Source organism: Amblyomma americanum, chromosome 6 (assembly GCF_052857255.1).
Source record: "Amblyomma americanum isolate KBUSLIRL-KWMA chromosome 6, ASM5285725v1, whole genome shotgun sequence".
Lineage (NCBI taxonomy): Eukaryota > Metazoa > Arthropoda > Arachnida > Ixodida > Ixodidae > Amblyomma > Amblyomma americanum.
In genome coordinates, this window is record NC_135502.1 from 60,506,860 (window position 1) to 60,525,604 (window position 18,745).

Genomic DNA, 18,745 nt, shown 5'->3' on the forward strand with positions numbered 1-18,745 from the left:
GCAGCCACGAAATGCCCGCTGCTAAATGCTCTCCTCACTCCCGCTTTTGGCCTCGTGTTCTGGCACTGCAAGATGAACATTTTGGAACCGCTGATCGTCTACTGTCACGTGAATTCCGTATAGTCTGGCATACGCAAGCATTTCTTCAGTGGTCCGTGCTACCACTGGATGCTTGCTATGCTTTGCTGATATTGTTATAGTTGCTCTACGGCTGTTCCTATATGTCTTCTAAAATGTTCATTGTGACTGATCCTTTCCCACGTTTGTACGGTGTTTCTTCATTTGAGAGACATCTGCGCACTGATTTTATGGGCGATTCTAGTCACGATTTTTGTGTCTACATGCATCGGAATAGTTAGAAACACCGCAGCCGCACATAAGGACCACGTGACCTAGAATAAAGCGTGCGGATATTTTGTTTCCTTCGCGCATTTTATGATACAGTTCGTCCCGCAGACAAGAAGGGAAGTTCGGCCATCGTTGCATTCTATAAAGCTCGTACTGCCAATAACTCAGCAAGGCAGTCCGTAATTCGAAAAATTGGTTTTATTTCATGTGTTAATGCGAGAACGGAATTGCATACAAGAGTGGAAGGTGTCTGCCTACAGGAGAAAAAGACGCTTCTAGATTTGAAAACTCTGTAGAGAAATACGGGAAAGTTGCGGGCCAGCGAGGAAGTCAGAAGAGCGACGGCCAGTCTGTGCAGCGTCCGCGGGGCAGCCACAGCACGGTGCGGCCCCCGGAGAGACGTTTCTCCTCCTCCTCCTCCTCTTCCGCTTCCGCCGGCGCTTTATAAACTTGGCTTGGCCCAGTTGTTGTGTCGTACGCGTACTTTTCACTCTCTATTGGAACTTCCCGAAAGCGCACTCACCAAAAACCCTTGCAAGAAACGCGCGCTGTCAAAGCCACCTCCAGGTCGTCGACGACCGTCGGTGTCACAACAATAGTTTGTGACCGATGTCGATAACGTAACAGTATCGGTAAAAAGTCATAGAAAAAGATGCACCACCTGCAGCGCGGCGGCCAGTAACAAGCGGTCTCCCGGGAATGGGGGAAGCGCGGAGGCACGCGGGAGATTGTCGAAGCGTCCCTGCACAACCCTTTAGACTCAGCAAAGAAACAAGGCACGGTGCAGAAAGCAGCGGGAAGTTGTGGCGGTGACGTGTGGGGCGGGCGGGCATCACAGACCAAGCGCGAACGCAAAGTGGGGCTGCTGCTGTTGCTGCTGCTGTTGCGAAGAGGCGGGTGGGCAGAAGGAGCTTTCGCGGTGGGTGCAAGCGGTGGTTGGGCGACGGCGGGAGGGAGCCTAGTATTCGATGAGTTTCCAGTTCTCTTCGGCCGACGGCCCGATCACCGCGTAGGCGAGGAAGAAGCCAAAGGTGAACACGCCGAACAGGACGGGGAACACGGTGCGCGAGAAGTAATCGATGGCCTTGGCGATTCGCGGCTTTGGTGGCAGCTGCCGCGGCAGCAGCTGCGGCCTCCGGAGCCACGCCATCACCGAGGCGACGGCGCGCAGCCTCTGGCCGCTGCTGACGCCGCACGAGGAGGCGGGCCGCTCACCGCCGACGCCGACGCCACCCAGTTCGTCGGTCGCGCTGACGCTGGTGTCTAACCCGGCCAGGCCCGGCGCAGCAGGCCGCAGCAGGCTGTTCTCCTGCTCCGCCGAAAGGCCTCCCGGGCTCGCCCTGTGGTTGCTGCTCGGATGCTGCTCCTGCGGGGCGATGAACGCGCATCCGCTGTCTTCACCATCGCGCGAATGCAACACTGGATGATCCGAACCTGACCTGGTTAGTTCATAGCGCAAATATAAGGACAGCCAGTGAGGAACACCGCACAGGAAAGAGACATGACACGAGACGTTTTGCTGTTTTAGGCAGTTAAAACTCGATCTAATTCCCACTAAAAAACATTGAACCCTATGGTATACTTGCCGAGGAATCAGAGTTTGTTCGTTAGAACGCGAACTTCGTAACATCAGGTTTTAATCTGAAACGAATGGATGCTTTACTAGCTGCCGATGAACAGCAGCGTACGACTCAGGACCTCGTTACTTTATGCATCACCGCGAAATTAGGGAGGGGGGATGTAAAATGATGAAATAACTGATTTAGTGTGCCTGCATTCATCATTACATTGAAGCACGAACGCACATGTGGAGGCGGCGACAAACCTTTGTGACTCATTTGGAGAAGTTCAAACAATAGAACATTTTCTCCTCTCTTGCCGGCGGTTCCCATTTCAGAAAAAGCAGCATTTGAAGGTCCCTCTTTCGAGGTTAGGAGTCCGTGTGTCTCTTCCAGTTCATGATTACAGTATTGCCACTTGCTGGTTACCTTGTTAACTGTATACAAAAATCCGCCGAATTTCAATACAGTGTAATTAAGGCGAAAACCTTTAATGGCTCATACTGTCGTCCGTTCGCAGAGGGTGTCACATGTTTAACCCTGGAACTAAAAAAAGATAGCTGAAAAAGAATGGCTGCGTCAGATACAGGAGGAAAAAATGAACCTAGGAGCCAAGTTTGATGACTGTAGAGTAATTAGATAATTATAGGCAAAAATGTCAGAATTGCGTCGAAATAGCGCCGAAGTCGATATACCCACGGGAACGGTGCGACGTCACATTCACAGGAAGTTGTAACGGCATAGTGAAAATTGTCACAGAATGGTCGGAAAAATTTCAAATTTGTGTCAAATTAGATGAAAAACTGTAAATAAGCGTAATTAATACTTAATATCTCCGAAAAATGTGTAATTTTGGCATCAATATAGATACGGGAACGGTGTGACGTCACATCCACCGGAAGTCGTCACGGCATAGTGAAAATTGTCACAGAATGGTCGGACAAACGTCGGGTTTGTGTCAAATTAGATGAAAATTGTGTAATTAAGCGTAATTAACACTTAAGATCTCATAAAGTTGTATATAGTCGGGGTATCAAAATAGCCACTGGAACGGTGTGACGTGTGACAAGCATTGGAACTTTCTGAAAATTTGGCATTGATTGACAGGTGCTGCGGTGTGTGTGTGTGAGTGTCGAAGACACGCAATCTCACACACCGATTGTTGAGTGAGTGTCGAAGACATTCAATCAACAGCAAGACACAACTGAACGGGTTCCCCAAAGCCCTTCTACGCGATGTGCGAAAGGCGCGCGAACGCATGCGTCTCAGAAGGCGACATCGAAGCAATGGACACCATATAAGTCACCAAATTGTAGGCGCCTCCAGCGCCTCACCAACACATGTGTTTTAATAAAGCATTAGCACTCAGAAACAGTAGTCGCGTACTTTAATCGCAATCCAGCACTCGCAAACAGTAAGCAATCACTCGCAATCATTCGCAATAGCAGCATGCTTCAACACTTTAGTTGCCAAAGTGTCTCGTAATTTTTTATTCTATTCCTAGTTCTTGAAATTTGTTTAATTTACTTGAATCTTTCAAAAATTATTTTTTCTTTCTAGTTTCAGTCATTCCACTATTCTACTTCACCGCCTCACGCTTTTTTTTTCGCGCAAATACTTCCTTGGCATTTACCTCCGTACCTTGGCCGATCCCCCCACGTGGGTATGTGCCATGTTTACTGAGGTAAACAACAACAACAACAGCTATCAAGCACTTAGGTGTGTTCATCTTTCTTGAGTCCCCGTGCATTCGCGTGTCACGAAGTAATGACCGCAGAGTCTTCCGTGCAGAAACAAGACGGTAAGAAGCGCAAGGTGCAACGCGGATTACGTATGCGAGGAGTGGTATCTTTATTTATAAAGGTCTGCGCCTCATAGCTTGGCCGACACGTCACTGGCTGTGCAGGCGTTTGTTTCAAGCCTTGTTCGATTTTACTGAAATGTGAAGAGTGAAAGTCCAGGCCATATATTCTGAGTCAGCTATGTTGTTTGCGTATTTTTCGAATGCTAATACAAGTATTAGCTCCGGGAAGGAAAGGAATAGTAGTTTAGCTGTGGCCATTTGATATAATTCCAGGAAAATTGTGAATAAGTCGCTTTTCCGTACTTGTACGCGTCATCAGCATAAAGCAGTCGTTAGTCTGTGCCTTCCCGCCCTGACGGCACTGCGTTAATGGCAACTGCCCAGACTCTAGAGCTCCGCAGGCCCCTCTGTCGCAACGGGAACACTCGAACCTCACTTCTGGAAAACGGGGAATTGAGAGTTTGTGCCCGATTACCTAAAGTGTCTTGCAATGAAAGAAGAACAGTGCTCCACATCGTAACGTACAATGGAGAGCGCCATGCTCGTACTCCTATGCGCCGAGGTTTTCCCGCACATACAGGTGGACGAGTTCGACACGGTATATTTTTGAAGTCCGTAGCGCAAAACATGGAAACAGCACCAGAAGTATATATCGTTGCCGTGTGCGGATCCTTCGTGTGCTCTGTCTTCGTTAAGCACTGCTGTCTTATACAAAAGATTCACCTCGAAGTGCAAGCCGGCTCTTCGAATGGAACTTGTGAAGGCTGCCGGTGGCGTACAGCATGCCAGTGCATGCTGCAAGTTCTAACGGTTAATGAAGTAGGTCTATCAATGAATAGTTGAACTTGAAAGTATGCGGCTGTTTTACCGGAAAAATTTTTAATAGCAAGTAAAAGCAGCAAATTACTTGTCTGCCTTGGAGGACGTTGTTTTATTCGAATCGAAAAGTGAAATACCTAAATAAGAGAACGATTTTATTTTGTATTTTAAAAATTGTGCTGAATATACTTGTGACACGACCAGTGGTAACTTCAGATTATTTCACCGCAAGTCAAGTTACTTTTACTGTTCTTTACAGAAAGACAAGAGCTGTGCAATGAACCAAAATAATTATGATCTCAACAATTACCATTTTGTAATAGCGCAATGACCTGACAGAAATCAAGGGTTTTCGTATACGCATTTTTCGAGAAAAACCGCGGCAGAAAAAAATCTCACAACAGAATTAATTGCGGTTCATTGCTAAATAATAAAGAATAAGCATACAAAGCTTCAACAAAAAAAAAATCTTGTAGAGGGATTAAGTTCGCATTTCTCGCGCAAGAAAGAATGGCGAGAAAAAGAGTTTTGAGGAAAAAATGACGAAGAAGATTATGAATAACAACTGCAAACGACAAAAAACAATCTTGAATACGGTCAAAAAACGCAATATATGTAGGTCATCTTCTGCTTAGTCTGGATTTTCTGTGATTTTCCTAGTGTGGCCTCTGATATTTCTTCCAGTGTTATTTTCGGCAGGAATAGACCGAAAGGAAGATTTCCAGGTGCGCTGTAGGTCACGAGTCATTGATTTGATTTTATTTATGGAAGTTTACCATCCCAAAGCGACTCAGGCTATGAGGGACGCCGGAGTGAAGGGCTCCAGAAATTTCGACCACCTGGGGTCCTTTAACGTGCACTGACATCGCAGAGTACACGGTCCTCTAGAATTTCGCCTACATCGAAATTAGACCCGGTCGAACCAGCTTCTTTTGGGTCAGCAGCCGAGCGCAATAACCACTAAGCCACCGCGGCGATTGGTCACGTGTCAGACAAGCCGTCTCTGTGTGCGGACCAGGGTTGATTCCAGTGTGCTTGGAAACATCAAGCGTACCCTCGTTACCACTGCTGAAACGACACATGCGATCATAGAAATGGAACTTCAGTGTTGGTATCCTGACGCAACCATCCGATGTGCTTCAAATATTTGCGTAGCCTTTGTGAGCATTTTAGTTATCGAGCAGAAAGATAAATATGCATAGATTGCTAGAAAATGAAATTATACGTCTAAACTGAAAAATTAACAAAATAAAGTAACAAATAATTGAAATGTAGGTTTTTTATTTGGCTGGAAAACTTTCTTTCGGCTTCGCGAGAAGCGCAGGGTGTTACAACTTCATATCTAGCAGCACGCTTTCTGTTCGTGTGGACCAGGTTTGATCCTACTGTGCGTCTGAACTTCTATCATATCCTCTGTCCCCATTGTGACATTTTGCATCGCTTTTATGAGCTTCTTAGTTTTTAAATGTGAAAAAATTAGACATAGATGGCCAGAAACAGTTATGATAAGTATGAACTGAAAAATTACGAAGGAAAATAATGAATAATAAAAATATTCGGTTCATTTGGCTGCAGAATATTTGGATTCGATTTCACGAGATGTGTAGGGGGTTAGAACTTCAGCTGTATCTTTGTAATGATTTTAACTAGAAACAGAATTTTTGTTGCAGTTCATCTAGAATTGAACCCGCAATTTGAAGGAAACTTTCAAAAATTCAAATGTATTAAAAATGCGGCTTTTCTGATGCGACCTCACATATCAAACCTAGAGATGTGCGTCACCGATGACTGGAACAGTCGCCCAGTCATGCAGAGCGGCCTTTTTGCATATTCTAGGGGTTGCGAGACTCCGGACAGAGCGCATTGCAGTCGTCCACGCTGCCCGAAGCCGCCCTCCGATAGCAGCGGAATAGACGTCCTGCAGAAGGGAACTGATGGACTAGTTGGTTTTCAGCCATTATATTCATATCATTCAGCGCAAAATACACACCAGACAAAGGAATCAACACATAGGACGAAACACGGGCGCCCTTGTTTCGTCCTGTGTGTTCCTTATTTTTTTGTTCGGTGCATGTTCTGCGCTGAATGAGACGTCTTGCTACGTAGCGATCTGAATAGAAGCAGTCTTTTCTTTTTGTTCTATACACTGAGGTCATCAGGAACAAATAAACAGCATTACCAGAAGCTGCAACGGGCACCCGCCTCTAGATACCCTGGGGACAGCGAGGAGAGGTACCTAAAAGGCACAAGACACCTCGCATTGTCCACGACGCTCCAGCGGCCAGCGTGTTCAGCCGGGTCTTGAATGGACCCGGGGCGACTAGGGTCAGCGCCCCGGTCCCCGCTTTCCTCGGAATCGAAGCGTTAGCAAAACAGGCGCCGGAGTACGAACTTCAGTCTTCGCGTGTGCGACCTCTGCACGTTACCCACTCGGCTACCGGAGCGGCTCGACCGACATGCGACGAAGCGGGGAGAGTACCGTTTTATCAGACATAGCATAAAGGCAGCAGCTACGCAATTTTAGGGTCTTGTGATATATTGTAAGGGTCCGGCAGCTTTAATGTGCAGTAGTGGTAGAGGGTGCCGCGCTTCCAATCACCGCAGAGTGCAATCTTCAAACGTTAAACCGATCGGCGTCATTCACTCACACCTGACATCTGGCGGGGCTAGACAGACGACTGGTTCAAGCGTAGTCATTCGGAGCACTTGCGAGCGGAACGCAGTGTCATAGACTGGGTGCCTCATTTATCGCTGGTGTTTCTTTCCGACCGAATTGCACACTCCTGTTCTTACACTGGACTTCCGGGAGAAGTGTCCATGACCATTAATAATTGCAGTAATTTTGAGGTAACGCACAAGATGCGAAAAACGTACTGTACCATGACGCTCGACTTCGAACTGTGCGCATGATAATTCCACGGCATGCACCGACTCAGAACGCGATGAAAGCCGAGCGCATCCTACCCCGAGTGCGCAGTGGAATGGTTTTCAAAGCGTTGAGTCCGTTGATATTGAACTCTGCGGAGCGCATTTAGATTGTTCGGCCGTCGGGTAGAATCGCAGGATTTATGCAGAATCTTGCCGTCGTGTTAATTTCGACAACAGGGATGCGCTGTGCATAAGTTCCTATTCAGGTTGTGTGCTCGATAAAGAGTTTAGCCCTGCGTCATAAACGCGTACCGTATGCGACGGCTGCGGTCACTTGTCGTAAGTGTCATTGTCTCGTGCAGACAATGGCGTGGAAGTGAATTTTCCCACCACCGAGGAATGGCAGGGAGGGTAGCCTCAGGCTCATATCTACTGACGATGCGAAGCTGTAGAGAAATATTATTCGCTTAAGGCACGGTTCACTCATCTATTCCTGAAGGCATACAGTGTGGAGGTCGTCTTTGACGCGCTACAGGGCTGGCCTTCTTTGCCTGGACTTTTGAAAAACTGGAACTCCGTGTGACGCAAGGAGATCGCGGGAACTCTGTGGGACCTTGTTGTAATGTAGTGTACGGAAAAAGGGAGATTGGGTGCGCCCTGCCTTCCGGAGTGATGCAGAAGTGTACCGAAAAGTGCAGTAATACTAGTACCATTCGTATGCTGCTCGAAGGTCTTCTGAAAGAAAACTATGGACACTAATAAGACTATTATGTGACTATGGCGGAATGCTTGTCGTTATGAATGCGATATATTTATGAGAGTGAGAGTACGGCTCAACGATCCGAAATTATCCCGAATTCGCGAAGTTTGACGCGAACTAGAGGATGTTCGAAAATCTGCAGGAGAAGGAGATACGGACGATCGCAATTTTTATGATAACGACGTGCGCTTGATTGTTTCCTATGGTCGGCATCTCTGTTTTTCGGGGGTGGAGCCCAGTAGCCGGTCCGTTACAAGGGAAAGGGTCAGGTCAGGCTGAGGTGTTCTTGTGGTATGTTCTGACATTGCGAGTTCATTTGATACATCATGCGGTATTCCTCAAAAACTGTGCATTCTGAAAGAGGAAGAATAAAAATGGTGTTGGCATATCTCAGAAAAATCGCAAGTACTCACTGACGTTTAAGCACAGGAGTTTCGTCAACCTCTGATATCACTAGACCTCAAACTCACACATGTTCGGACACGCCCAAACTCAATACCTGAATCCTGAATCTCATTTAGGCTCAGAACTCGCTCGGACTCCATCACTCATTTCAACACCTCACTTCTTCTGATTCAAGACACATGGAATCATCGAAGCTCGGAAGTAGGATGCCCCCGAGCTTAGGGACGCGCTACAAGGACCCTCTCGCACATCTTCACTCGGCTCATTACGGCACCCATCCCGCAGAATATAGCAAACGGGAACAGATAAAAGGCCGTCTTCGTCACTTTAGCGGAATCGTCTTCTTTGGTAGCCCACAAAAGTCGCCCCCAAGTGTCCTTATTCGCGGCGGTGAATCTTTTGTCCTTTCCACTGTCAGCAGACGAGGAGAGGAAAAAACGTACGCATACACCGTCGTCGCGAAAACGCCCCGTATAATCTGAGCCTCAGCGCGCACTCACGACCGAGATCATGATCTGAATGTGAGAATAGGCGAGACGGAATGATTGCGCCGACATAAGGGTGTAGAGGAGAAGTTCGTTTTCTTTTCCGAGGGATTCTGAAAGTGCGAGGAATTACGGATAATTTATCTTACTGTGGTAGTTTCTTGAGCCGTTTATGAGTTAGCGATCCTGCAGACATCGCTTCTTGTGTAGAGATTAACAGAGATTGGAACATGCACTCTCAGTGCCTTGTTGTCTAAGGAGTGAAGAACGGCAGATTTTTAGTACTGTTGCGGCAAACTGGTGGTTGCTGCCTTTGTTTACTATCGCTGTACGCCTCGTGACCGCCGAAGCAGTGCTCTCCCGAAGCTTTCACGAATAAATGCAGTGCTAGTCTGAGTCCCCATGTTTGCACAAGTTCTCATTGTGCAATTATCTGTACGGTTTTATGACCTGCGTTACTTTCGGATATTGTATTTCATGCACAAGAAGTACTACCTTCCGTTTGATGTCTGTGCTGTAGCTTTTACTTTTTCGTCACGAGCAGCTTTTAAATTAATGGGGATAATTCGAGACCTGCTTTTAACGCATATGCTCTAGATAGCGCTGCCTCGATTTCTCTATCAGAGCCCTTCGTTGATCGCATTTCTGATGTCGGCGACTGCAGTAATTAATGACGGTAGTTCTGCTGTGGCTGTTCTTCAAAGCATTAATGGAAGTACCGCAGATGTGGTGTACCATTTTTTTCTCTTAAGTGACGTTGTCCCGCTGGTGGTGCAGGTTGATGGAAACTTTCTGGTCAGAGTCAGTCGGATGGCGCCAGTGTGACTTTACAGGACGTAGCTGTTATTATAGCACATTTTTGACCCATAGTTTGCGCTGGCGAAATTTTTGTTGATCATGCTATGTACTACATCACCGAAGGTCTGTTGAGATCCAGAGGGAGTAGGGTTGCCGCGTAGGACGTGGTAATATTTTCTGTGCCGTGCGATTTCACCTGTAGGAGCATAGCTGGTGTGATCATGCCCTCTCTAATTATTGTTCGGTAGCCATTGTCATCTGTTCTGCTTCGGGCTTCTCGATCTTCCAAACAGACCTTCGTGTGCCTTCCAGTGACGAAAAAATTATACGTGGCTTTGTCAGAATATTCATTAGTCTAGTGTCTTTCGGAAGCTGACTTTGCGCCCACAGTGTCACGACACTGAGTGTGGTCTGCTTGTGTGCTCAATGCATTGTTCAGGAATTAGTGATGTGATGTGGAGCGTGCGTTCAGGCAATCTGTAAGGAGTTGCCCTCACATGTATCTGTAATATGTAGTCATTGTTTCCCACAGCATGAACAGTGTCGCTCCAGGCACAGGAGGCGTACCTTCCACAAACACTAAGTAACATTATTTTTTATTCCGGTGGCTGCAGCTGGATTGTTGAGCAGTGAGAGTTCTGCACCTGGTGTCTTCCACTCACTTTCTTCCTTTCGCAGTATTGGAAGGAGGACCGGCGAGTGCATGAGCAGCGTTGAAGTCTCGCATCGCAATGGCGTGAGGCTACGTCTAGTAGCCTGATCGTTTGTTCGATCACATTTAGATGTTTCGGCACTAGTATGGCTATTGCTTCTGTATTTCCACTGTCACACTGTGAGGCCGGCCGTGACGTCTGGTCGTTGTATAATTCATATATGTGTCACGATTCATAGGGTATGGTTCATGGGGAGTCTCTCTCGATTGAGCAAGGTGTGTGGGTTTGCATTTGTAGCTGACATTATTCTGTGCAGTGTGCTTGGTGTGAGCTCTGGGTCCCTTTTTCGCAGAGCGCCGATGCACGCCGCTACAAAGGTATGCGTTTCTGGCCGACGGAAAAGTACGGTCGCATTAAATATTACGGCGCTGCGCATTTCTGGTCCTATACTATGACCGTTTTGATGTGCCGTGTGGGGCGCATCTGTTCGATAAGTTTGTTCAGTGTGTTTCCGGCTTTATGCGGCGGTCTTTTTGGTTCCCGTCATCTTTACTGCGAGGATTTCGTGCGAGGTTGCTGCTAGATTCTGGCAGTGAACAGCAGCTCCGGCAGCTTTACGTAGGAAGTAGCAGCGTTGTTGTGTAGGAAGTGACCGCTCCAACGACTATACGCAAAGAGTTCGTGGAATCTGCAAGTCATAGAATTGACCAAAGAGACCAGATGTTCCACACTTCAAAAAAACTTGGAACTGCAGGATGACCCTACCGAAACTGACATACACCGCTCCGATTTCAGACGCTTTCGTCGCAGCATGATTGAAATACTTGCGCTGTTCGGATATGCTCGGTAATTCGTACGCTGTTCCGAAGTGTAGAATGAATGAGAACCCGTTTCGATTTGTATGAGTAGTCCGGGCCTCCACTGTGAGCCGCGGTGAACATGCCTCTTTCGCTCCGTGATTGGCAAGAATATCACGCACGGTTCTGACACACGATGACAGACGATGCTCTCGCACCGCCTATCGACACATTGTCTATTGACACACGATGCTCTCTCACCGCCAGTCTAGCATGGCGTCCCGCTTCCCACTCCAGTATAAGAAAATTTCACAGTTGTCGTGATTAATTCGTAGAATATGTGAGCATTCGTGTCGCTCCAGAAAATACGAATCAGCAAGAAATTATCATGTAAGCTCGAATGACGAAAAAAAATTCCCGGGAGACTTGCGTTCTTCCATAGCAGTCCGACGCGATATATTTAATGGCTAATGTTCAGTGTCCTGGTGTCCTCTTTGCATATCACTTCGCAGAAACGGACATTTTCGGATAAGGCACGTCAGGTCTCTCTCTGAGAAAGTCGAACGAACGCGCCTCAGTAGCTTAAGGGCGGCGTGGAAGGTATACGCAGAGTGGCACTTAGCCCATATGTTCGAAACATGGCGGCCTATTGGGCGGAGCCAGCTCCCGCTGCGAAGTGTGCGAAGAACTAAATAATGGCGCCGTAATTAAAAAACGCAACATGTGATGTAATAGTTGCGTGAATTTTGGGCGCAGAAAGTCATCCTTCAACGCCTAGGGGTTCAGGACGAAGACCGAAGACGCGATGAGCGCAGACTGCCGGCGCGATTTGTATTGTCTGCGTTATAACCATAGTTAAAGCCTGTTGTTTGAAAGCCTGTATTCAATACTTGGGTTTGTGAGCAATGGGTTAACTATTCTAAAAAAGAAATTCGCTAGAATTGCTGTTCGAACCCAGGCCCTTTGTGTGCTCATGCTAGAAATCGAGGACTACAAAACAAAAGTTGGAAATAAGTGTCACGTAGCAACAATTACATACTGAAATAAAGTTTCCGGCGTGCAAAAGCAAATGACTCTGCATTTCTGCAATGCAGAAGACTGCAGTGCTCTCTAATTTTCTATGGCTGACCACATTCAGTTCCGTACGCGCACGCTAGACACGTGCACTGTGCAGCTAATCTAACACCAGCGATGAACATGAAGCATTTGGTCACGCGTTTCGGAGCTTATTGCGACACTAACAACGAATTCTAATTCGCCTGTTTTTTAAGACACTAATTTTAATGAAAACTGAACTACTCTGCAAGAACACGCCATAAACAAAATGAAGGTATCATCATCGCCAGTTGTTTCCGCAAGTAAACCGCAGTGCGTGAACACCACTTCTACTAGCCGACACATTTCGGCTACGCTACAGCGCCACTCCCTACTGAACAGCAATCATCGGGCCCGATCTTGCCGTAACAAGTTTGAATCAAATGGAGGCAAAAAGTTTTGTTATATTAAATAAAATTTTCTAGGCTATATAGTCTCCTTTTGCTATAGTACGAACTCTACCGTAGTCAGAAAGCGCCGTAGAACATAACTTCTAGAAAGAAGGAAAATTGCATGACGTTGTCTTAAGTCTTCCTTTACATCGAAAGGAGCCATTTCAACTTGTGCATTGAGACAATCGTAACCGCTTTACTTTTAAATCGAGCGGACAAGCAATCAAGCCACAAAATCGCTTGGCACACCAGAATGCGAAACCTTCATGTGTAGTAGAAGCAACGTCTCCAGGCCAAAGCACGTCCTTTCCTTTGACAGCCGCCGTGCGCAGCCGTTCGTTCCACCCATTAGCGCTAATTCCTCCTATGGCGGTCGAAGGAACGGGGACTAGAGTGTCGTATCATTATTACTGCCGCGTTACACTGCCAAAAAAAAGAAAAGAAGACTTCATCCCCGGCCCTGATTCGAACAACAGCTGGTCAACACAGAGCAAATTACTTTGCTGGTGGCTCAGACAATTTGGCCACCGACGCAGCCTCTCGGTGTGCATGCATGTGCCGGAATTATTCTTTTTTAAGCTCCAGTTCTCCTGCAGCCGCCTGGCGCGCTGAAGTAGTTAAAACTAGCTTTTGTACTCCTGACTAGCGCCTCCACTATTATCAGTGCCTGCCGGACGGTCACCTTTCCAATAAAAGCAGCGTATACACCCCCATTTACCGGTTGTCCGTGACACGGCGCGCTCAGGTGGGAGCCACGGAGCCCCACGTTACGTCACTGCAGTGGTCAGCCAGCCGGTAGGCACCAGTCAATTCTAGCTCGGCGCAATGCGACGGACCTGCTTCGTCAGCCTCAGTCATGATAGGTAGAAAAACTAGCGAGAGCTGAAGGGTGGGAGAGCGGGGCAGGAAAGGGCTTGCATTCTGAATTTTCGGCCGGTTTGATAACAATGATAATAATGAAGGGTTAGTTCGGTCATTAGTTCGCCGCTTTCCTCATCCTTCATTTTAAGTGACGTATTTGTGAAAGCACACGCTTCAAGGGGCTCCCATATTTGTGACTCACCACGCCATATCTCGTGCGATAACGAACGGTGGTTGCGTCTAGTGACTCGCAGGACATTGCCTCTTACCTTCCCACCCCTGCCGCTCCGATAGACGAGTGGGCAACGTGCCGAGTTCGCACACGCGAAGACGGGGGTTCAAATTCGGGCGCTCGCATTGCTAATACCGCATTATGAACAGGTCGGCCACCGGAGTGTAGAGGACAAGGCGAGGTGCTTGTGTCTTTTGGGCACATCTTCTCCCCTCGTGGTCCCCCGGGTATCTGAAAGGCGGATGCCCGTCAGCGCATTTCCTCGGATGTAAGCGAAGGTGGATGTTGGCAGCCCCTATCACAGTTCGCAGTGGCGCTTCCTTTATGGACACGGAACATTACATCTTCGCTCTTTTTGTGAAAGAGCCTAAATTTTTTATGGAAACACAACTGTGAAAGATCATAGAGAAGCGCTTGTTCCGTTCTATTACGGAATGTGTGCAGCGTTTGTTTTCTATTATCATTCAAAAAAACATAATAATTGCCCTGTTATCACACAACAGGTCCGAGAGGCGTGATGTACATCTGGATTCGAAGTGACTGAAGCTGCTTACAAGTGTTTTTGACGTCGTGGGTGCCCCGCGCATAACCGGCCGATCACTGGTAGCACGAATTGGTTGCATAACCGATGCTGATGTGTCTTGCGATGAATAGCAGTGAACATAACGTTTTATCGTGTGTTGTACGCTGTGCAGTAATAAGAAATTAGACTCGTCCGTTCAGTTTACATGAGCATTTTCGTAATAGAACCTTTCTCAAGTTGCAAGAAGCGAGACTGCGTATCTCGCTTGAAATATGAGCACAAGGCTGTATCCGAATGAGTGTAATTGACCTAGTGTACTCTGTGCACAAACGACCCTTTGTAACTGAAGCTCAACGGAAATATTACAGTGAGAGCATCAGGCTTCCCAAGAATCTTCTGAGTAAACGGACTCCTTAGAGAATAAGTTACGAGATGTGGTGGCTACGGCCCCGCAATGACAATGATCCAGGCATCGCACGTTCTTCCAGTGTGGATCAATTCAGTTATGCGGACACCCACTGCCGTGATACCTAAGCACTGATACACGAAACGTGGGTGTTCAGCACATCTGCGAGAAGGCTCTCGACACCTTCGTGGACCCGTTCTTTCCTTCCCCTGCACATTGCAATTTCGGCTCCAACCTTCTCCTGTATATCGGTCAGTGCATTCAGGCAGCTATCCGAACATAACGGCAACCAGATCACAGGAATGAAGTTATTTACATCCTACCAGCACCATTCAGGTTTGTGGCCGCGCTGCATTCGCCTTCGAACGGTATTCCTGACGTTCGCAAGTTGCCGGTTCATACGCTGGCCTTGCGCAGCAAGATCCGTCACATGACCCCATCATAGTATGAGCAAAAGCAAACGGTAATGGTTAGTATGCGGGTTCCTATACACAGTAAGTCCAGACACACAAGAGAAGAAAACAAGCTGGGAAGGAAGCGGCCTGAATAAACGGAAGCGACAGCGAAGTGATTCGTTCCGCGCACTTTCCCGCCTCGTCTTCTGGAGTGCTCTCCTGATCAAGTGGTGCCATGGGAGACGGGAAATGGAAGTTCCTAGGAGAAGCATAATCGGCCCGTGAATCACCGAGCCCACGGCGCAAAGCTGGCGCAGACCCTCTCCGCGCCCTCTTGATCCTACGCCACTGCGCAATCGATCGTACACTCGCCGAATGGGAAGCATTGCACTCCCGGGTCCTGAACGCTTTTCATCCTCTTGGCGCTACTACGAGTGCGGCTCATTTTACCCGCAGAATAAATGGTGAGCTCTGCTCGTACCGTCATATAATCCCCGACTAAGAAAGGCGCTTCACATAGCTTGATACGCAAAGTAAATAGATGCACTAAATCAAGAAAGCCCAATAAATCAATTTCGTAGTTCTATAGGCTGACGTCGCCTTTTGAATGTGGACACCTACCGAGCTACCCTAAACTTCAAAAGTGGTCGGAGGCTTCGTCACTGCAAAAACTGCAAGCTGAATAACACTGGCCACAAATTACTTTTTGTAATTATATTACACGTCCGATGCACATTCGCATCATAATTGGGCTATGAAACAGAGCCGGCGAAACGAAGTATTCAGGTTCGATGTTCGGGTGGCAAAAACCTGTGGTGTATATCCCGCCTTACCAAACATATCGAAACCGTCCGAAAACGTAAACTTTAGGGTACCACATGTAGTTACACAGCTACAGCGCTTTAAAATTTTTATATGTACAGGAGGAAAGATATTCTCCTCTGGTCACCCTTACTATTTTTGTGCTAGTGCAGCAGTACATATTCAACTCTATGGCTCAAAACCAGCCCACGTGTGGACTCAAATCTTGTGCACAGCACCACAGTAGTCAAAATCAAAGTTGTAAAGGTGACCGAAACTACACAGTGATTATTGTGAATGGGAAAGTATACGAGTGCCAGTGGGAAGCAGTGGATAACTGCAGCCCCTAGTAGGTTGAATGCACGTACCTTCATCTCGAGATGCTCGTGGGGTGCTCGTGGCGGGGGCACTCGTAGCGGGTCGGCCGAGGCCGGGCGACTGGGCCGCCGTGCGGCGGCCGCCCGCTGCCGGAGGCCCAGGTTACGGTACAGGTAGTTGACGATGATGAACTCGAGCATGGACGCGTAGATGAAGAACATGCACACGCCGTCCCACAGGTTCATGGCGGTCAGGTTGGACACCACGGGCAGGGTGGACCGGAAGCTGCACATCCAGAAGTGCGTAAGCAGCCTGCGCGTTCGGAGGCAGTTTCCTCTCACAACCACTCTGTCTGCAAGGGTGCACCCTTTACAGGCAGCGTGCGACTAACCGCATCTGGCGTAGTTCGTGATGTATTAGTACACATTATGTTTTCCCTAAACAATTTTTTTTTTTGCATAGTAGTGCTTTTCATAAGTGATATCATTTGCTGCAACAAGAGGTAGACGTTTAGTGCTTATTGCCGGGAAACATAAACGCAGTTAAGCCGCAAACTCGCCTGTACTTAACGCCCTCTTAAAAACGTTCCCACGGGTCTCGGCGACTGTAAACTGGAGTGATTTTGCAAAGGTACCTGAAATTAGCGTCAAAGAAGCCTCAGGTAAAGCAGAATTGGCAGGAGAGAGGTGACGCTGGACGTTTTAGTGGAGTGCGATTCCAGAAAAACACCCACAGCGTTGGCTGAGCACTTGTTGCACTAGGGTGGCAATCACTACGTGGGTTCGACCTCAGCAGCGGCGGCCGAAATACAAAACGACGCGTTTAATGCGCAGAAGCGCAGAAGCACTGAAAAATTGGCTTCTCCGTTTGTGTGTTATCCTGTCCCGTACAATCTAACCGAAGATTTCCAAAGGATGCATAAAGAGCTGGACAACGAACCTAACCTATTAAGCCGTGCAGCAAGACGCTGGTGCCCGTTCGATAAATCGAGGTGGGCAGGTATAATCTGGGGCAATTAGCAATGAAATTGTTCGCAGCCCGCAAAGATTCTTGGGCATAATAATATACATGGCATGTTAAATACGTTCTCATAAGCGAAGACGGAAGATACGTCCAGGGTAAGTTATGTGCTCGTTGGTGGCTTGTATTGCATGTTGCGCCTAATATATGGTGGAGGTACGCGGAGAAATGGCCTTAAATGACGTCGCAGTAGGAGACACCACCAGATAAATGACCGCGCTCGCTTTTTTTTTCCCGGGGCGGAAAAGGAAACAATAGCGTCGCACCCAGACCGACGGGCTTTGTTTACCCTAGCACTTGAACGATCTGCCGCCGATATGAGAGCGAGAACAGGTTCGCGGCTATTTTACCCTTGCAATCTGCGGACCGGCCTCACACGCCTCGAACGGAGGTTATCGAGCTGCACTGGGCGCTCTCTGTGAAGGAGAAGCTCTTGATTTCGCTTTGAGCACTGCTTCTTTTTCTCTTAACACATTATGTTGGGGTAGTTGGTAATGGCTCACTAGATTCATTTTCTCGGCGGTAAACACACAGATACTGCATCTAAGACAACACACAAGTAACAACCGCTAAAATGTGTTGTCTTAGATGCAGTGTCTGTGTTTTTACCGCTAAGAAAATGATTCCAGTTCTTTTTTGTGTCTATCTGCTTGTGTGCGTGTGCAGTAAACACCTTCATTTAACACCTCGGTTTCTGCTACATGGAACTGTGTGGCTTCTAGCGGGTGCCACTAAGGGAACATTTTATTTAAACGAAAGCTGAGGAGGTCTCTGCTAGTAATTTTGTTCAGAAAATCTATACTGCTAGGCGGTTTGTGACTTTGGTGGAGTTTTTGGCACCAAATGACGATTTTGTTGCTGCGAATTATGTAGAAAAAGTTTGCATTTATCTGACTTCCTATTCCAATTCAAACCCGTGACGTGATGAGGACGTCGAGTGTCGCGAGTGTGTTACGTTACATTTTCACATTTACATTTTGTTTCCGTCTTCCTTGCGCGGTAAAAGTACTACAGCGGTAGCGGTGTAAAGCATTCTTATTTCTAAGGCGCGCAGTTTTTTGTTTTCTCTTCTGTTCATCAAAAACTGTCATCTTCCGTCACTGCAGCATACTTGTGGGAACAGCGGGTGCTGGCGACGCTTCTCTTCCAGTTTCAAGCATTTTCTTGCTTATTAGACCTCTGTTCATTGTGAAAATAACTTTTTTGTCATTATAAAACCATAAGACCTCAATTCTTAAACCTACGCCAGCATGAATTGCCCCGTGACCTCCTAAAAACAAAACAGCTACGAATCTCTCTGTATAATAGTTCCATTGCATGAATGCAGTTTACATTTTTGAAATATGTGTGTTCGCATTTGGACCGGGGATGAGAGAGGAGGGATCAGTGACGAAAGTGCGTGGCCA

General features: G+C 47.4%; 1 protein-coding gene across 1 annotated transcript in view; it reads right to left on the reverse strand.

The window, feature by feature from the left end:
• Window positions 1–528: 528 nt before the first annotated feature.
• pHCl-1 (pH-sensitive chloride channel 1) overlaps window positions 529–18,745 on the reverse strand; it is a 64,801-nt gene continuing 46,584 nt past the window's right edge. The window contains exons 8-9 of the mRNA XM_077627127.1: window positions 16,370–16,604; window positions 529–1,714 (exon numbers count right to left, since the gene is read on the reverse strand). Of these exons, the coding sequence (XP_077483253.1) occupies window positions 1,307–1,714; window positions 16,370–16,604 (643 nt within the window). The 3' untranslated portion in view covers window positions 529–1,306. The remainder of the gene's footprint in view (window positions 1,715–16,369; window positions 16,605–18,745) is intronic.